This window comes from Eutrigla gurnardus (genome assembly GCF_963514095.1).
Source record: "Eutrigla gurnardus genome assembly, chromosome: 2".
NCBI classification, from domain to species: Eukaryota; Metazoa; Chordata; class Actinopteri; order Perciformes; family Triglidae; genus Eutrigla; species Eutrigla gurnardus.
Window position 1 is genome coordinate 33,008,056 of NC_139916.1, and position 20,659 is coordinate 33,028,714.

The window sequence follows — 20,659 nt, forward strand, 5'->3', positions numbered from 1 at the left end:
AGAGGCTAACGTTCTTCCGATCAGAATACAAATGAAATGGGTGAATTGACTTAGTCTCATTTAGAGGTGAAGAAGCTTACTTTAGTTGGGTTTAACGTTGGTTAAACACCTTATAACCATACAAACATCTGAGCTGACGCCAAACTGACGTTAGCATAAGCCAACCGAGCTAGCGTTAGCTAGTAGCCACTCACCTTCATAGTCGTGGATGAAGTTCTCGAAAAAGAAACTGTATCCCTTGTCCAGTTTGGAGCGGGCTGTGATTGAGTGTTGTTCAGTGAGTCGATGTACGTCAGAATACGTTATTTGTGGTAAATTTACCAGGGATGCAGTGTAAGTCAACTTCGGGTCCTCCATCATGGGTTCGCCAGAGTGATGAGTTATTCACCGGATGTGGCAGTGCACAAAGATCACTGAAACCGGAAGTACTACGTATCAGCGTGATAATCCCCTATTGTCCTCGGGTAGGCTAGTTGCTAAACTATTAGCATCACAGTCAATTCAAGCAATGCCAACAGGCCCCTTGGCACCTTACTGTTAAATTAGATGCCCACATTATGAGCCAAAAACCTCCCATTACAGCTTAGTTTCGATGTGCATATACTTTTAAAATGACAGTACTGAGCTAACTTAGCTAGCTAAGCAAAGTAGATAGCTTGGATGTTAACGGAAACTCACCCCATAAGAAACTGAAAAGTATTCCAGCAGACTTTGTTGCCTCCGATGAAATAAGAGGTCCGGGCGGACTTTATTTTCGTCTGTGGCTTTTTGGTGGATGCAGTCATCTCCGACGTAACTACTGTATGTCCGTTTGCTCTCTTTCGGCAGCTAAAGAATCCATCCGTATGCTGTACATAAGCTCTTGAGAAAGTATGTAGCTACATGAATGTCTTCCAAGGAGAGTGTTCTCCTTTCTTGTTCCGTAGCATTTGCAGTCAAAGTCACGGATTTCCTCCATTTGGCTGTCTTTATCCCATTGAAATGTAACCGTAGATATAGCGTCTGATATCTTCCGCTCCAACTCCTCCGCTGGGCTGAATAAGTAGCCATCTGGTTCGCTTCTAACGTGCAGCTGAATGGCCGAAAAAATAACAACAGCGCGTGAATGGCCAACGGTAATCAGTATGGAAATTAACTGCATCGCCGTACCCAACCCAGCAAAGACACAGACGAGGGCAGATTTTTTCCGAAACTACAAATACAAAATGTATACTTTTAAGGCAACCAATACTGTTATCTGAAACATGGAGTGGCTTCTTCATGATCTCAACTTGCATATTCTGCAAAATTGCAAAAAATTGCAAAAAAATTCGTTGTTTACGCGAATTCGTCCCACCCGACTTGTTGCTGGTTTTGCCGTGGGGGGTCAAATAAACAGGGCATGAAATTGGCACCCGCACGCACGCCAAATGCGGGTGGCTTTTGTGATTGGCGGGTGAAACTGTCAATGTACCTGCCACATTGGCGGGTAGCCAATAAGACAACATAACACTAAGCAAGTGTTGTGTTGTTGACCAATCAGGTAGCCAATTAGTGTTGTTGTGTGTTGTTAAGCACCCGCCCCCCCACCTCCCCTCAGCTGGTGAGTTTGACAGTGCGTGCGCGTATAGCCTTGTTCACATACGTCGCTATCGCCCCTCACTTTCTCGCTCTCTCTGGAACTCTCTGTTGACGTCAACTGTCAATCATCTCTATTCTACATTCTGATTGGTACTCGCTTGGTACTCGCTTCACTCTCATCGCAAAAAGTTAAAGTTATTTTCTCTCCGGACCCGCCCACATCGCATCACCTGTCCTGGCCACATTCCGCTAGAACACATTCACATTCATTGACAGCTGTCTCTCAGAGATGGGCGAGTAGCGACATATGTGAACGGGGTTTTAGTCAAAACCAAAACACCAAGGAAGGCTGAGGAATAGTCACCCACTTATATTATTATTAATAATGATAACAAGCATGATAAACTAATAGTATAAAGGCTCAGCACTGTTTTAGTCATTTTTGTTTTCATCTTTTCTTGAATGCTTAAACTCCTCAACCCCATTTAGTATGTCAACATTTGTATCAGTACCAGCAGTTTGTAAGAAATTGGTCAGTAATTGTCATGTCATATTTTGGTTCTCAGAATTCACCAAATTGATGCTTTACAATGAAATTATTCAAAATTTTCTCCCGGGGGGGGGGGGGGGGATCACGAACCCCCCCACCATAGTCTCCAAGAATCCTGTGGGAAACACTGCAAACCCATTTGTAATCGGGACAAAAACCTTAAAGTTAGAGGCAAAAAAAAAACACTTGCACACACTTTAATGTGTATTCTGTACAAGTTCAAGAACCATTTTTATGCATTTTCTGAGTCGTTCACCTTTATTTTAGGCACAAACTATTTTGGCTGGTGGCCAAAAAAGTTAACTTCAGGCCCTGCACATAAATATAAATATATATATATATATATATATATATATATACATACTGTTGGGACCTCACCATGAAGGAGAACAAAGAGCGGCCTACACGGGGGCCCCAAGCCTTCACATGCTGTCAGAACAAAGGAACCAAAGAACACAAGGAGCTACACCCCAAAACCTCCATCTTGCTTCACACCTCTCACCAAGGTGTGAAGTCTGATGTCATACCAACTCTGGTGCCCTATTGGCTGACAGCCCCAAGGGCCCCTGGGATACCGCCGTGGGGTATAAAGATCAGTGACCACCTTTAAACGCCCTCTCTCCACTATAGCATACCGTTACAACAGGAGGTGAACTTTCAACGTCTGCAGCTTTTCCTTTGTCAGAGGCCACAGTCTTTCCCCAAACTCGCTGGAGGAGATACAGACTGTTTTCCCCGTCCTTTTTCTCTCCTCACCTTTTCTTTTTTTTATTTTGGATCCTGAGAACATCGCCACACTGCGCGATCTTATTTGTTTTCCGGCAGAAGGAAGAAACACAAACTGTTTACCAGCGAGAAGGATAACTTCTAAGCCCCGCTCTCGCCTGGATTCAATCGACCTGCTGCATCCTCCGCTGCCGCACGAGGACCAGCCGCTGTGTGACTCGCGATCCACGGCCCTGTCGCTGCCGGCGCGCCAAGAAGCACTGCCACCCGCACAGGACGGACTCACACACATCAACCAAGTGAGAGGCTGTTGCCTGGGCAGGTTCGATAGTGTAGGATATGCTTGTAATTCTTGTTAATGTGTTATAAGTTTTGACCACGGACCGTCCGTTGCTTTCTATATTGTTGTTCTATTGTTGTTGAGTGCTAAATGGTAAATGGCCTCATTCACGTGCGGGGCTTATCCTTCTCGCTGATCAACTCGGCTAAAGAAAACCGTTTGTGTTCCTTCCTTCTGCAGGCAAACAATAAAATTGCACGGTGTGGCGATTTGGTTAGCTGACTTCAGACAAGAGCGGGGTGTAGAAGTTATCCTTCTTGCTGGTAGCTTGGATGTAGAAAATGTTTGTGTTCTTCCTTCTGCGGGGCGGCGATCTCCTGTTGTAGCGGTGTGCTATGGTGAAGAGGAGGGTATAAGAGGGCGTTTATAGGTGGACGGCGGCTTTTTATGCCACACAGCTCCCACCCCCCTGGGGTCCCTGTGGTTGTCAGCCAATAGGGCACCAGAGTTAAACCAAGACAAGATGGAAGTTTGGGGGTTGTAGTTCTTTTATCTCCTTTGTTCTGACCGCACGTGAAGGCTTTTGGCTTTGATCTTTGTTCTCTTTGGTGAGGTCCCAACACAGGAATGACAGACATCCACCCATTCACACACACACATTCACACACCAAGGGCGAAGTCAACAACGCAGGGCGACAGCCAGCTCGTCAGGAGCAATTGGGGTGAGGTGTCTTGCTCAGGGACACCAGGCACTCAGCTAGGAGGAGCCTGGGATAGGGCTGAACGATATGGACAAAATTTCATATCTCGATATTCATGCCAGATATCTCAATATCGATACGATATGACTACGGGTTCGGTGAAAACCAAATATTTTTCAGAAAAATAAAAACATCATAATACAAAAGAATGTGGAAACTGCAGTTTTATTGATGATAACTCACTGCTAGTCATCAACATTAACATAAAGTCACCAATCAATAAATAAAAGATCAAACATTTTAGACTGTCCACACGGGTACCATGTCTTTTGCAATGTGGTATGTTATATCGTCTGTAATGTCATTATGTCTGGTGGACGCCGACTCATACGGTGTAATGCTACTGAACGCATTGCAATACACTCGGTGCAATTTTCGCCAAACACGACCTGCACAACACCTCGCTCTGGTTGACATCATCGTTATTAAATCCAAAATACCTCCAAATAATGGAGGATGATTTATGTTTTGGCACCAAATCAGATTCGACACCGCCACCGGCCGCATTATCTTCCGCACTCGTCTCACTTTTCTTTCTTTGTTTTTGATTTCCCCATTGCGTATGTTGTGTCTGCGTCTCAAGGTGCGTGTCCACAGGCAGCGGTGTTTCCCCGCGTCCCATTCATTGTCTATGTGAAAAGCTGTGCAATGCATTCTGGTAGCGTCGCGGCGAATGTCGAGAGACGGCGCGCGAGTTGGCCGCTCCTCATTTGCCTAAAGTTGAAGTCGAATCTACTTTATGCTAATCAGAGGCGCCGGGCTCGACTCGCCGCCTCGGGAACGCTCGCGAACGCTCGCAAAAATGTGTTGTTTAAAGGAGAGCGCCTGTCAATCATCCTCTAGTGGCAGCCCACCAAGCGTGCAATACTGGGAAGCGGCGCGTCCACACGCGTTTAAAATCGCCCCTGTGGACACGTACCTTCGGTCTCCGTCTCCCTCACTCCCGCGGCGGGAGTCCCGCCCTCGTATGTTCGTCATTGGTTAGCTTCAGCTGTCGATCCACAGCAAGCATGAAATAAGGTTTGTGGTTGGCTGGCCATAGCGGTGCATTCAAGGGCAATCGTAAAAATGAAGTTTATTGTGACTGCCAGAGCTGTACATGCAGGGCGAGCGCGGGGGGAATCTATATCGTTTATATCGTTGCTTTTTCGATATTAATATCTTGAATGTTCATATCTATACGATAATGATATATCGTTCAGCCCTAGCCTGGGATCGAACCGGCAATCTTGCGGTTGCCAGCCAATCCGCTCTACCTCCTGAGCTAAACCCCCCCTCCACAAGTAGCTCCACCTAGTGGCCACCGCCCTGTCATCTCTCGTTCTTCACCTACACATACAAACACACTCCACGTGTGTCTCTCCTTTGTTTAGCTTAGCTTTGTGTGCATGTAGGTAGTTAGGTAATAATAATTTCACACCTTTTTAATTGTTTGATTGTTTTTTTGCTCCTATGCCAATGCAAAAAATGATGGTTGGCATGTGAGTATAAAACCCCTTTATATTGAGACTGAGTACAGTTTCGGTTATCTTTTCCCTGATTTCAGGGTGGTGCCCTGTACATTAATAATAATATTAATTGATGAATATATTAATATATTAATTTATATATTAATATGATTATTAATATCAATTATTATATTGATAGTAATAATTATCTGTTAATAACCGAATCTGCTCCTGCTAGTACCCTACTACTACTAGTAACACTACTAATATGAAAAACGTTATCGTGATAAGATTTTTTTCCATTTCGGCCAGAGGTGAAACACATTGGCCCAAATGAAACACGTTTGGATGTCATGATTTTGGTTTTGACCATTGCCATCTTTGTTTTTGGGTCAGGGTTAGGAATACGTGCCCTTCTGCTGCAGCAATGAACTGTTCTGTGGCTAAATCCATCACCTCTGTGGGCGGAGCAAGTCTGATGAAATCTGTTGTTTATTTGTGCAGATGCAGATTAGATGCATTTGTGGAGTGTCAGAAAATGCAGCATTCAGCTGTGCATTGTGGGATGAATGTTGTTAGCCTATAAAGTGTTGCATTTACAATCTGTACTACTGGAGGAATTTCTGAGCTACGCAAAATGTGTTTTTCTCAGTTTCTCTATGCGTTTCTTGCGGGATCGGGGGCTGGGCCACTCGGAGGTTGCTTCTAGGTGACATGTGGCCGGCGGGCTGCCATTTGAATTGGCCCGCCCCTAAAGCATCCCCTGCTTTCTGGTCTGTTTGACTCTAAATGGACCATAATGTACTAAATTAACATCATGCTGGATTGAAGAAGACTTGAAACTAGAGATTGAGACCATAAACTCATGTTTCCAATGTTTACTGAGATAATAAATTAAGTAGGCTAATTTTCTCATTGACTTGTATAAGAGCAGTCGCCCACTGGTGGCCAACGGAGAACATACAGGTAAATGGACCTGCATTTATATAGCGCTTTTCTAGCTTACTAACTACTCAAGGTACTTCACACTACATTCAGTCACTTTTATCCGCAGCATCGGGAGCCATTGGTGATACAGTATCTTGCCCAAGGACACTTCGGCATGCAGACTAGAGGACCTGGCATTTTCCGAGGATGACTCGCTCTATCTCTGAGCCACAGCTGCCAGAGGTTTAAGGCACTTCTGTATTGACTCTACTTTCAGATTACGAGGTTGCCACCTGAGAAGAACATGTGTTACTAGCTAACATTGCTGTGAACAAAAGCTTTGAAAATGCTCACCGACAATGCAAATGCATTCAGCATGTTTGTTAACCCTCAATAATAACTAGTATGCCTTAAATCTCAGTTTTAACTAACTCAAATCCTTCCTCTCAATTTTTATCTTCTTCTTCAGGTTTTAACCAATCAGAGTGCAGAAATGAGCCCTATTTCACCTGCAGAAATGGGAAGTGTATCCCGCTAAGTCTGGTGTGTGATGATAAAGGCATCGACAACTGTGGAGATGGAAGTGACCTGGAGGAAAACCTGACGACGGGCTGTAAAGGTCAGTTAAGCGATGAGGTGACATTTGTGGTGCTGATATTTAAAGGTACAGTGAGTTATTTTCACTTATTACAAGGAAGTGTTGATGCTTCACAACAAAGTGTTGGGAGGGTTGTCTTTACAGTTCAACAAAAGGGCTTTTTCTCCCCTTTAAAAGTTGACCCTAATCTGTCTGTCATTCATCAGCAGGTCAGATTGTACCTCCTGAACCGCCACCGACAATGGCAACCCCACCCCCTCCTTTTGTGAATCCACCCACAGTGCCGATTCCTTCACGTATGAATTGTGGTATGCCAGACAGCGCTCCCAGTAACGAGTCTGTAACAGGTGAGTGATCGTTGTGACACAGATGCTTGGTTGGTAAACAAATGAACTGAGTGCCCATTTGGATGCTGATGACTGGGTGTAAAACTAATGGGGGTGACCATTGAGTTGTTAATTTCACTAAAGCCTTGTAAACCAATAAATGGTGATGGAGTCTTACGGCAGAGAGCAGCCTCTTGAGTGATCTGTCTATTCCAGCGTCCGAGGTGCAAACACAGACTGTCTGGGCAAACCTGTCAGCTTCTGATTGCTTTTACAGACCGGCCAAGTCTGGCCTGAGAAAACAGTTATTCTTTTATTTCTGACCGGCCCATTGAGAGCGGGAGAGGGGGATTCACATTTGCCCTGCTGTGCAAATTGCCAGCTGTTTACGAGCTGAAATCCATTTAAATGTACCCTGGTCAGCCCACAGCGAGGGACATTGAAACAGTCAGTGTGGTCCGGCCATTACTATATGTGTGGTTCATTTATTGCACACTGTTGGGACCTCAGAGTTTGTGTCTATGAAACAATTCATGGATGCAGATTGAATTGTTTCTGAACCTTCAGATTGGAGCGTCCTCTGTGTGGAAACACAGTCATGCACCTCCACAGGGGGTCTTTCCCCCTCCCCCATCTGCCTGCAGGCCTGTGTCACTGAAAGTGAACTTCAGATTCCATTCTGATTGGTCAACTGCAGCGGAAGTTGGCTTTCTACCAAGCAGACCAAGTTGGAATTTCCCTCTTTCTACCGAGATGTCGACCTGACCACAGGTCTCGTCTCCCTTTCTACTGAGATGTCGACCTGACAACAGGTCTCCTCTTTCTCCTGGGATTCCGCCCGGACAAGCGATCTCTCCACCTCCCTCTTTCTCCTGGGATTTGGACTACAGGTCTCAAGCCCCCAGCAGCGGCCTCAAAACAGCCAACAAGCTGGCTGTTGGAGTCTGCTTCTGCCACAAAGACAAGAATTCGTAGTCAAGGCGCATCTCTAGAAATTCCTCCATCCACAACTCCAAGGACAGCAACTTTCCTTCACAGGAACCTGAAGACAGCAACCTTTCTTCAGAGGAACAACCAATCAAACAATCTGGGCATAGCTTAGGACAGAAACTGAATGTGATGACATTAATGTTTCCAAGTGATTCTCTATTTGATATATTGTCTAGTTAAGTATGTAACCTTAGTTCAGTTGTCAGTGATTTAGAACAGACAGTTTGCATGCTCACTAATCCAACTTTCCTAACGGCTCTACATATATTAAACTAATTATACACATATATAGAAACCTGTTCTCCAGGCAGGGCCACACAGCCTCCCACAAGGAACACCCCCACTCCACATGGCTGACTGGTCGACACCCACAGCCGCCATCTTGTAACACACACACACACACATGTTTATTATTAATTATATTAATAATCCTAAAAATCCTCTGTGACGACCTCCGTTGCTGTAACATTCTGTTACGCCTTATTGCCTCGGCGGAATACTCCCGCAACAAAAAGGCAGTCTAAAGGGGGCTATTGTCTGGTCCGGTCTCTGTACTAATATGACCGACTATCGTAGACCTCTGGGAGACCACAGACAGTCTCTGGTTTCTCCACATTGTCTGGTCTGATCTCTTGACATAATTTGTGTTGCCCAGGATGAATTTGCCTCTATTCATGTATTTGCATTGACTTTGTATGCTGTTGCCCCATGCAAAAGGTTCTCTCTGCGTTTGAATACAGCAGAAGGCTGACCAACTGTTGTAACAGCACAAATCATCAATTTCAATAAAATGGCATTTTGGCATTGTATGTTTCTGTAAACCATGGGTATATTGAACGTCAACAGTTTTGCTTTTGGTCATAGCAAGTGAGTATGGCACGTGAGAAAGTGCATGGGTCAAACAAACAGGAAATTTGTTGCAGTTGTTATGTAACATTGTTTCAGTCAGGACCACTTTGTCAAAAAGAATCTTTATTTATTTGCACAAGTTTCATTTGGCGGTATGGTACTGTTCTGGGACTCCCTGCTCTTCCACGCGCTTGCGTGGAAAGCCTGAGGCAGGAAGAGCACCTTCCTGCCCTTCATGAGCCATCATGAACGGCATAAGCAGGGAGCGTAGCAGCAAAGAAAAACCCAGACAGAGCAGAGCAACCAACAAGAACAATGGTAAGGTACATAACAGATGACGGGAGGGTGGGTTGAAAACGCCGGCAGAGGAAGCAACGAGGGAGGTCAGGCTAGAGCAGTTTAAATAGTGCGCTCTGAATGCAATTTCCCAATAGGAAGCGAGCACGGGGAGTCAGCTGAGCTGTCAGCTGATCTCCTCGGTTTTGACAGCTACGCTGTTGCTGCTGATTTAGAGCTTGACGTCGTGGCCTGCCAGAACTAACGCTACGCTTGATTATGATTGTTACCTAACTTTACGTAAGAAAAAAACAGCGTATGTCATTTATTTGTTATTACCTTATTACTTCGAGACAAGCCATGATGTTTATTCCAAACCTAACCAATCGCTTCACAACCTCATTGTGTGTTTCTGTAACAAGTTACTCTGTTTATTCATGCAAGGATATCAATAAAAGGATTCATATTTAAGGCCTTTGCCCTTGGAGATTGAACACTGACATGATAGATGAGAGATAGGTTTGGACCTGTCTCATACAAATGAGTACGTTGAGGGGTTGGAGATCATTTGATCTAAGACATTATCTGGTTGAGACCTTCTCTCACCTACTGTAGTCACAACACAAGGTCCCTCCAGGCAAGAGGAATTTGTTCCACTACAATATTACACCGCAATATTCAATACCTCATTCCAGAGGTCAAACCTGGACTCAATCATATATTCCTTTGAAGTCTGAACCAAAGCTTTGACTCAATCAAATACCTTTATCAAGTGGGCCCTTTTGCCTCTACACACCTTTCACTGTTGCATTCCTGAACTATTTCTTGCAGATCTCATTTAGTTTTGTTTAGTTGATGACAATCTGTCCATTACCCTGCAGCTAGTCATATAGCAGCAGCATCCATGTAGTTGGGTTTGTCTAGTTGGTCTTTATCATAAAAATAGAAATTATCTGATTATTCATTCTTTTATTTTTAATTAATTAATTTAATTTAAATTTTTAATTTAATTTAATTAATTTTAATAAATATACAACCAAAAAACTAAAAGTGAAACAACATAAAATGACAACAAATTCACATACAAATTAAAATATAGCTATGACAATAATTCGCAAATCATATATCCCAGTTTAAAGGTTGCAAATCATGCTGCCACATAGAAAATAAAATAAGAATTTTATTTATGTTATATATTTAATCCATTTCTCCCATCTCCCAAGTAAATGCATTTGATTTCTAATCCTCATAGTAGACTTCTCCATTTCATATATTTCATTCACCAGATATAAGTGGTCATTTTTCAACCAGTTTCTTGTTAATTGTTGTTATTTGTTAAATTATTGTTACCCTTATCATTAGACACAAGTGGGAGTCTTTCTTCTGAATTTCTTCTGGTATTTTCCCAAGAAGTAGACACTGTGGGTTTTATTTAATAGGGATTGGCTTTCTTTTCACCACATTATCTCCAACATTTAGCATCTGATTCGTTTGATTTTTCTTTATATTTAGTTTGAATTTGTGGCATTATGAAATATCTAAACCAACTTTTTACACATTTGTTTGACATTTGTTTTTTTACTTTCTCAATCATTTCTTAATCTTGATTATTAGATAGTATAACTATAAAAATATTAGTGGGAAATATTTGTGGATTAATATCTTTAATCCATAGTTAATAGTTATTTTCCTTAACGTATCAATAAGATAGCTTCTCACTGCTAAATAAAGAAACATGTGAGAATTAGTTAGGTTATATACTGATTTTAACTGTTTAACTGCTGATTTCATGTCCTTTTCCCTAAACCTACCATCAATTTACAAACCTCCATTTGCCCATAACTTAAAGATGTTTGGGCATTTTTATTAGGGTGGCAGTTAATTGTCCATTTCTTTGAACAACATTAATTCTCCTTCCAGTTTGAAACTTTTACAAACTTCGAGCGAATACACATCTGTTGTCCAATCTATGAACCTGGGATTTAGTGTATTTCTTGGAAAGGAAAAGGAAAAGTAGTCATTCCCCTTTTATTTTTATGAAGGGTTCCTGACATCCATATTTCAATATTTTTAAGTTGTGCTGCTTGATAGTAGGCTTGTAAATTTGGCAAGTCTAAACCACCTTTTTTTGGCGATTGAAGATATTTTAATTTTACTCTTCCTCATTATTCCATATGAATTTCATAAGTAACCTATCCCATTGCTATACATGCATATATGTGACCCGCCACGGCAAAACCAGCAACAAGTCGGGTGGGTCGAATTCGTGTAAATGACTTTCGTTTTTTTGCAGAATATGCAAGTCGAGATCATGAAGAAGCCACTCCATGTTTCAGATAACAGTTTTGGTTGCCGTAAAAGTATATATTTTGTATTTGTAGTTTCGGAAAAAAACGGCCTTTGTCTTTGTCCCTGCAGGGCCGTGTATGGCGATGCAGTTCATTTCCATACTGATCACCGTTGGCCATTCACGCGCTGTTGTTATTTTTTTTGGCTAGAAGCGAAACACATGGCTACTTATTCAGCGCAGGATCAGCTGGAGCGGAAGATATCAGACGTCTACAGTTACATTTCAACGGGATAAAGACAGCGAAATGGAGGAAATCCGTAACTTTGACTGCAAATGCTACGGAAGACGAAAAGGTAACTCTCTCCTTGGAAGACATTCATGTAGCAACAAACTTTCTCAAGAGCTTACTTACAGCGGATTCTTTACGGATGGATTCTTTAGCTGCCGAAAGAGAGCAAACGGACATACAGTAGTTACGTCAGAGATGACTGCATCCACCAAAAAGCCACAAACGAAAAGAAAGTCGGAGCAAACGAAGTCTGCAGGAATACTTTTCAGTTTCTCAGGGGGTGAGTTTCCGTTAACATCCAAGTTATCTACTTTGCTTAGCTAGCTAAGCTAGCTCAGTACTGTCGTTTTAAAAGTATATGCACATCGAAACCAAGCTGTAACGGGAGGTTTTTGGCTCATAATGTGGGCATCTGATTTAACAGTAAGGTGCCAAGTTGCCTGTTTGCATTGCTTGAATTGACTGTTTATTGTTTATTAAGGATCCCCATTAGCTGGTACCTTAGTACCCAGCTAGTCTTCCTGGGGTCCACAAGGAACAACACAGAATATACATAAGATATACATACATACATATACATATACAAAAACATCACCTCCTCAACATATACATTTACACATACAGTCTATCACAATATATCTAATGTTAAAAAGTTAAGACAAACATTTGAAAATTTCCACAAATCTTAAAGAGTTTTACTTAGACAGCAAAATGGGGCCACTCGTACTCATGTACAGCTCGTATAAAATAGGATTTCAATTTCTTTTTAAATACCTGTTTCCTTTCAATACAACAGAGGTAGTGAGGCAAATTATTCCACAGAGTCATTGCTCTATAGATAAAAGATTGTGATAGAGCCTTAGTTCTTGAGTGAGGCACTTCCAGCTGACCATTGCTGGACCCTCTAGTGCTATAATTGTGCACAGTGTTTCTAAAAATAATTTGAGTAAATAAAAAGTCAGGCGCTTTGCTGATCAAGACTGACTGAAACATTACAGCAGTACTAACCTGTCATCTACCATCAGCCATGAGAGGGAATCATGCATGCGGTTAACATTTGATCGGGTTGAGCAGCCCAATACCAACCGTGCAGCCTTATTTTGGACAATCTGCAGCTTTTTGAGCTCAGTTTTGGCAGCAGATGCCCAGACCACAGAACAATAATCTAGGTGGCATAACACCAAACTCTGCACAATGTGGGGGGTCGAGCAACAAAGGAAGCACATTTCCTGGAGATACCGACAGCTCTTCCCATTTTTAAGATCGTTTGATTAATGTGATTACTAAAGGAAAGCCTGGAATCCAACATTACACCCAGAAGTTTAACAGTTTCTGCTTGTTCCACAGTTACATTATTTAACTTTAAATCCAACTTTTGGTTACAAGATAACTTATTAAAATACTTTTTGTTTTAAGAACATTAAGGACTAACTTATTACAAGAAATCCAGTCATGTAGAATTACCAATTCCTTATTAAGGACATCGTTCAACTCACTTTGTGAAGGCGTGGCATAATACAAGGTTGAATCATCGGCATAAAACACTATTTCTGCTCTGTCAGTAGCCCAGGCAAGATCATTAATAAACACAGTGAACAGTAAAGGTCCGAGGCAGCTGCCCTGAGGCACACCACATACTAGATCCCTACTATTTGATATACCACCATTTAAATGCACCTGTTGTGATCTGGAAGTCAGATAGTTATGAGTCCACATTAATGCCAGTGGACCAAAACCATAACATTCAAGTTTTTTTTAACAAAAGAGAGTGATCAAGCAAATCAAAGGCAGCAATTAAGTCTAACAGCACAGCCCCCACCATTTAAGAATTGTCAATAGCTCTAAACCAGTCATCAGTCATTTTTATCAAAGCAGTGGACGTGGAGTGGCTAGTTCTATAAGCATGCTGAGACATAGTTATCAAATTATTCGTAAAAAAATAATCATGAATTTGCATATATACAACTTTTTCCATTATTTTGCTCGGGGCTGGAATAATGCTAATTGGTCTAGAGTTGCTCTCATTAAAGATTAATTTCTTATCTTTGGGTATGGGGATAATTTTTTGGGTATGGGGATAATCTTCCACAACAAAGGAGTTTTGCAGATATGTAAACATCTATTAATAATATAGATCACTGGAGATGAAATACAGCTGGCAGTGCGACCCATCATTTCATTAAAAACACTCCAAAGATTTTTACCATCATATTTAGCAGTATTTAATCTTTGTTTATCGTAATCCTTCTTTTTCAATTCATTTAATTTTGTAACTTGATTGCGCAAAGAGCAATACTTGCGTCTATCTCCGATTAATCCAGACATTATAGCAACCTTTTTAGCAGCGTCTCTCTCTGTCATTAAATTCATCAAAGTGTTATCAATCCATGGGGCTCTTTTTTATGTTTGACCGTAAACTTTTTTAAAGGAGCATGCTCGTCTACAACCTTCATGTATTTGGACATAAATAAACTAAGTGCAGCCTCAGGGTCATTCTCACTGTATACATCACTCCAATTTATACTCGATATATCTTCAATAAAGCATTCCTTATGACATTTTTTATATGAACGAGTGTAAATAACATTTGCTCTGACTTTCTGAAGCTTTGTCTTTCTGGTAACAGCAATTATGTTATGATCACTAAAACCAATTGGCACCGAGACAACTCTAGAACATAGGTCAGGAATATTAGTATAAATGTGATCAATACATGTATTCAGGGTGATACCATCACTATCTATACTATTTCTTGTGGGCAGAGTGACAATCTGATACAGGTTGCAAGCATTCAAAATAGAAAGGACCTTGTTCTTGTTTGTACCAGGCCTACCCAACCAATCTATGTTCATATCACCTAGTAGGTAGATTTCATTATTCATGTCAGATAACGTATCAAACATATTACACAGATCATTAAGATACAGAGCATCAGCACTAGGAGGATGATAGAAGCAGCATACCAAGATAGGCTTAAGATGAGGTAGATAGACCTGTACACAAAGAGCTTCAATTTCATCTTTCATTAAATCCTCACGTACTTTGGCAGGAAAATTTTTCTGAAGATAAATGGCCACACCTCCTCCAAATTGATTTCTATCTTTTCTAAAAAATATAGAACCCCTCAATATTTACATCTATGTCAGTCAAAACATCATCAAGATGTGTTTCAGAAATGGCAAGAATATGAATACTATTACTGCTAACAATACCTTCTAATTCCTCAACCTTATTACGCAAGCTGCATACATTAACATGAGCTAAGACTAGCCCCTTTTCAAGACCCAGTTTAGTGTCAGGAATGACATTAAAAGAATGAGACATATGGACTCAGTAAAAAACCAGCAAAAAGCCATGCTAAACCATGTTAAAAGAGCCAGGGAGTTATTTTTGAGTGATGCTAATAGTTTAGCAACTAGCCTACCTGAGGACAATAGGCTAGTTGCTAAATCATTAGCACTAGCTACTTAGACGGTTCCTGCAGGCTAACATATACCAGATATCACTGAGTGACATCTGTAGGGGGAAGGGCTTATCTGAATGAGATGCAAATGAGCACCATTGTGTTTCCTTGCTCACCAGGTGAGGTGAGGTGAGGTGAGATTTGCAAATCGTTCAGGCCAGTTTTCTCAGTGAACGGTTTTCAGAGAAGCATACATTCAAATGGCCACAACTTTGTCAAATATTATCGGATTTCCATGTGTTAAACATCATTGGAAAGCTTAGAAATTACACAGAATCAATGAATAACTCAAAATGCCCTTGTTCCCGGTTTTGCCGTGGCTGGTCATATATATGGTATTGCTTTAAAATAAACATTTGTCTAAATGCTCATCTGTATTATTTTAATTATTTCCCAAAGGGAGAAAGGGATTATTGGCCATCTATGTAGGTCTTCTTTGATTTGAATGATCAATTCTCCAAAATTCTTAATGAACAAGTCCTCCAAGTTCTTTGTTATTTTTATTCCCAGCTATGTTATCCTTTCTGCATCCCAATGGAATGCATATTTATTTTTAGTTACCTCATTAACTGTCCATCCCATAAGCATCACCTCTTGATTTATTAACATTCAGTGTGAAACCTGAGATGTTTCCATATTCTTAAATTATATCCATTAAAACTTGAATCATTTGTTCAGGTTCAAGTAAATAAATGATAACATCATCTGAGTACATCACCAGAGTATGATTTTCTTTTGTTATATGAATACCGTTGATGTTTCCATCTGTTCTAATGTATTCTGCCAATGGTTCGATACACAGTGCAAATATCAATGGGGATAACAGATCTCCCTCTGTTGTACCTTTAGACATTTACATTTTTTTGATGAGGACTCCTTTAGCTCTGATTCTAGCGTTTGGCTCTTTGTACATAGCTCTCAACCATTTCATGAAAGTTGGACTCAACCCAAAATGACAGTGTTTAAAAAAAATAAGGCCATAGCACCTTATCAAAAGCCTTCTCGGTGTCTAACGTAATGCTTTCTACAGGTATTTTCTGTTTTTGTGCTATATCTGTTTGTCTCACGTTGTCCTGTTGACTCTGAGGAATAAAAGCTGTTTGGTCTTTGTTTATTAATTGGGGTACAATTTGCTAGTCAACAAGCCAGTATGGAAGATGTAAGTTTATTATCTGTATTCAATAGGCTTATGGGCCGGTAGGATGCAGTCTGGGTATAGCTGCCCATGATTCATTTTCCAAAGCCCAATTAAATGATTTACATAAAAGCGGAACAAGATCATGCTGAAATTCTCTATACAATTCATTAGTACAGTATATCCATCGCTCCCTGGGGACTTAATATGGCTATACGTCTCTTCTTCTGAGATGGTTTTAATTAAAGAGAGATTTTGTTCCTGCATAACTTTGGGCCAATTTATCTTTTGGAAAAATTGTTTTCATTTCTCCTCATTTACAGGATTTTTAGTAGAATCATAAAGATCTTGGTTAATTTGCTGCAAATTAATTTGCTATACCGTTCCAATCATTTATTATTCAATTTGGGCTTTTCCCATTTAATTTTGCTATTGTTGCCTTATTTTGTAATTTTTTAGTTATTGTTTTTTTTTAGGGTTTGTAGACTATAAGTTTAGTCGCCCTAACTTTAATAGTTTATTCATTTCTGTTTTTGCTGCACTTAGCTTTATTAGTAATATTGTTCCCCCTGTAGTTTTATGTGCTTTTCCAGTTCCTCAATTTCTTTCTCTGTTAGCTTTTTTATGTTCTTGTTGTTTTTTCTTAAATAATGCATAAGCTATTATTTCCTAGTGATGTCCAAATGAAGCTTCGTGAAGCATTTTCTTTATTTTCTGAGCCCAATAGATGGCGCTCTCTGTTCAACAAAGGGTTGAAAGCAATGGAAATATATCGGCCTTCAAACCTTTGTTGAACAGAGAGCGCCACCTATTGGGCTCAGAAAATAAAGAAAATGCTTCACGAAGCTTCATTTGGACATCACTATTATTTCCCCACTATACACTACCTTGCTAGCTGCTTCCCATAAAATTACTGGGTTTACATATTCTGTATTGTTATGCATTATGTAGTCCTGCAGCCACTGTCTTAATTTTAATGTAAATTAATTCTCTAGCAAGAAAGTATTATTAAATCTCCACATACCAGTCCCTTTTTCTTTACTAATCCTTAATTTCCCTCTGAAGAGGTACATGATCGGATAAGTATGTTTGTGATTTGAATTTTACTGTTATTAAATCCCTCGAAAACATAGTCTTACATATAGTCTTGAATATTTGCCTGTTAATGAAGAGAAATGTGTATAGTTCTTCTGATTTAATTTAATATCTGTCATACATCCACTACTCCAACTTCTTTGCAAAATGTTTTCATCAAATGTAAGTCACTTTGAGAATCAATTTTTTCATTCATTAATACATTAAAATGTCCTCCAAGTACATTAATCCTTTACTTTGTACTGTCACTAAATCAATCATCTTCTCTATAGTGCCTGGACTTTCTTGGGGGTTATATACATTTAATAATGTTATATGTTCTTCATCCATCTTCCCTACCACAAGTACATGGGTCGTTATAGAATTGGAGGTTAAGGGCTGCACGGTGGTGTAGTGGGTAGCACTGTCACCTCACAGCGAGGTTTGATTCCCGGGTCGGGTTCCTTCTGTGTGGAGTTTGCATGGTTTCTCTCCGGGTTCTCCGTCTTCCTCCCACAGTCCAAAGACATGCAGGATGGGGATAGGTTAATTGATGACTCTTAATTGCCCGTAGGTGTGAATGTGAGAGAAAAGTGAAAGAGTTTGCTGAAAAAGAAAATACCAGAAACGCATCCAGAGACTGAAACGCGTATCTGATTCCCCTCAATCAAAAACGCTAAAAACACTCTTTTTTCCAAATGCACTGATAAATAATATCAGTCAAAAATACCAAGACACTAAAGGAGAGAGAGAGCATTAGAAGATGGCATGAATAGTGTCAGGAAAGATTATAAAAAAATGTTAACTACAGAAAACAATACAATCCTCACTTGGTTCATCAAGAAATCGGTTTGGCAATAGGAACAAAAGCGAACAGAAGAAAATGTCGATCAACACAGAGCAAGGGGAAAAGCAAAAATGCAGAAAAGGTTTCTAAATGATACCATCATAAATCTTCATCGCAAATGAAGGGCTAGCACTCCACCAATCAGATTGGTCAGACTGAAGGACTTGTTCGTGAAATAGAACATTTAAAAAAGGTGAAGAAAAGGTGAAGAAATAAATTAGAAATGATGTAAAAGAAATCCATTCAAAACTGGTAGATGTTCTAAAGGCTCAGACAGACGATTATCGGCCGTCGGGACAGTCTGCCAACATCGGTGACACGACTCTGTTCTGTGCCATCGGCCGTCGTCAAAGCCGTCGCCGTTCTTTTCAGCCGATTCCACATGTTGAGTCGGCGTCACCGATGTTGGCAGACTGTCCCGACGGCCGATAATCGTCTGTCTGAGCCTTTAGAACATCTACCAGTTTTGAATGGATTTCTTTTACATCATTTCTAATTTATTTCTTTTTATATGAGAAGTTCACAATACATTAATACTTCTGAGGGGCATACATTAAGATCATAAGCATATATAGCTTTTCCATAGATGAAAAAACAAATGCATGATTTGCTGGGAAAAATATGTTTTGGGAACAAGGGGTTAAGCTGTGTTGCATCCCTTGTAGATAAATGGATTCAAAAATATTCATATTATTATTATTACATTATCATCAATGTCAGTAATGTCACTTGTGTTGCTCATGAGAGAGAGCTAGCATCCAATCAAAATAACGAGAACTAGCCAATCATAGCACAGGACTTGCCGCAAAACTGATGGGGAAAAAGAACACCTCCAAATCCAATGAGTCCATCACCTCAAATTATCCCACTATACAACAGGATTCATATTTTGGTTCTGTGTGTATTTCAACTTTGCTTCTACCTCTTGAAAATATTTGCCAAATTATGAAAGCCAGAGGAGGGTCCAGAGCTTTGCCCCCTCTTTGAACCAGCATTGATTAGTCTATTTTTAGTTAATTGTGCATTTTGGGGGACTATTTTCAGCAGATCCACATTTGCTGCTCACTGAGCTTGTGTATGTTTCTGATTTCCATCATTCAGGACGGTTCCTTTTGTTTGACGGTGGTGAGCACCGCCCCTAACATACTAACTAACCAGTGCCACTGTGACTCTTCAGAGAAGAGTGATGATGAAGGACTGTGTCGTTGCAACTGAAATACCAGTTTAGTCTAGTGCAGGTGAGAGTTTGGCAATGAAATACCAAAAGACATAATATCCGAATCTGAAGATCTTTTAATGCTGCAGCATGAGCCATTCCCCAGTGCGACACAGGAATGACTGAAGAGTCACTGTTTCTGTCAGCACTTATAATGCAGTTGAATTTACATACAGGTCTGACATCCTGCAGCCTCCCGTTCCAGGTGTCCCCAGATGTTGTGTTTGATCAAAGGGTCATTGTCTTATCCTGCATCAATGCGCTTGTCTGGCTACGCCCCTGGTGGCAAATGGTCCTGCAATACGCATTGAGGACAGACAGCCATTTGCCCACAGAAATACCTGGTGGCAAATGGTCCCACAATACGCATTGAGGACAGACAGCCCACAGAAATACATGATTAAATAGGAATTTCCCTCACAACTGTCCCATGACTTTTCTTATTTGGACAGTAGGGACAATGCTGTGTGAGCGCTGGTCAGTCTGGCATTGTTGAGGTGGACTGAAAAGCTCAAACTGTAGAGATAAAATAGGAGTAGAAGGGACATTCCCATTCAAATCAACAAAGCAGGACGGTCACTCAGGCAGCGTTGAGGATTATCAGAGGAGCAGTGATGTTCCGAAGCTCAGAGAGACAGACCCAACACCACTGTCTTCCTACGCTCTGTTGGGTGTGCACTCCGCTCTTGCACTGCACGTCATGGTTTTCTCACCTTTTTTAAATGCTCATAAAAGTTCAAACATTGTCAATTTCTCAGCACCTGGTGTGACGTTCACCGCTCATCAATTTCACACACGGCATCAGGCAGTCAATCAAAAGTAGCAAGAGGCGGGTTTTACTACTGAACCACCTTCTTCCTGTTTTGATGCTGGTAGATGTGGCAGGAACGGACAATGCAAGGTTTATAATAGTGGTTTTCAACGTTGAAATATATATATTTTCAGAAATGTTGTGAACCCTCAACCTCCTTTTTACTCACTACATGAGGAACATTCAATTCAATTCTACAACAGAAGTTTTCAGGACACATAGTGGAGAGGCTTAATAGGCTTT

At 40.8% G+C, this 20,659-nt stretch overlaps 1 protein-coding gene and 1 long non-coding RNA gene across 3 annotated transcripts in view; both read left to right on the forward strand.

Annotated features, from left to right (window-relative positions):
• Positions 1-20,659, forward strand: part of LOC311023951 — a 171,082-nt gene that overhangs the window by 43,483 nt on the left and 106,940 nt on the right. The window lies entirely within an intron of this gene.
• ldlrad2 (low density lipoprotein receptor class A domain containing 2) overlaps positions 1-20,659 on the forward strand; it is a 50,948-nt gene that overhangs the window by 26,451 nt on the left and 3,838 nt on the right. For both annotated transcript variants that reach the window (XR_014598229.1, XM_084025755.1), the window contains exons 3-4: positions 6,722-6,871; positions 7,057-7,197. Coding sequence is in view for 1 of the 2 variants with exons in the window: in XM_084025755.1 (XP_083881881.1) it covers positions 6,722-6,871; positions 7,057-7,197 (291 nt within the window). In the remaining variant the exon portion in view is untranslated. The remainder of the gene's footprint in view (positions 1-6,721; positions 6,872-7,056; positions 7,198-20,659) is intronic.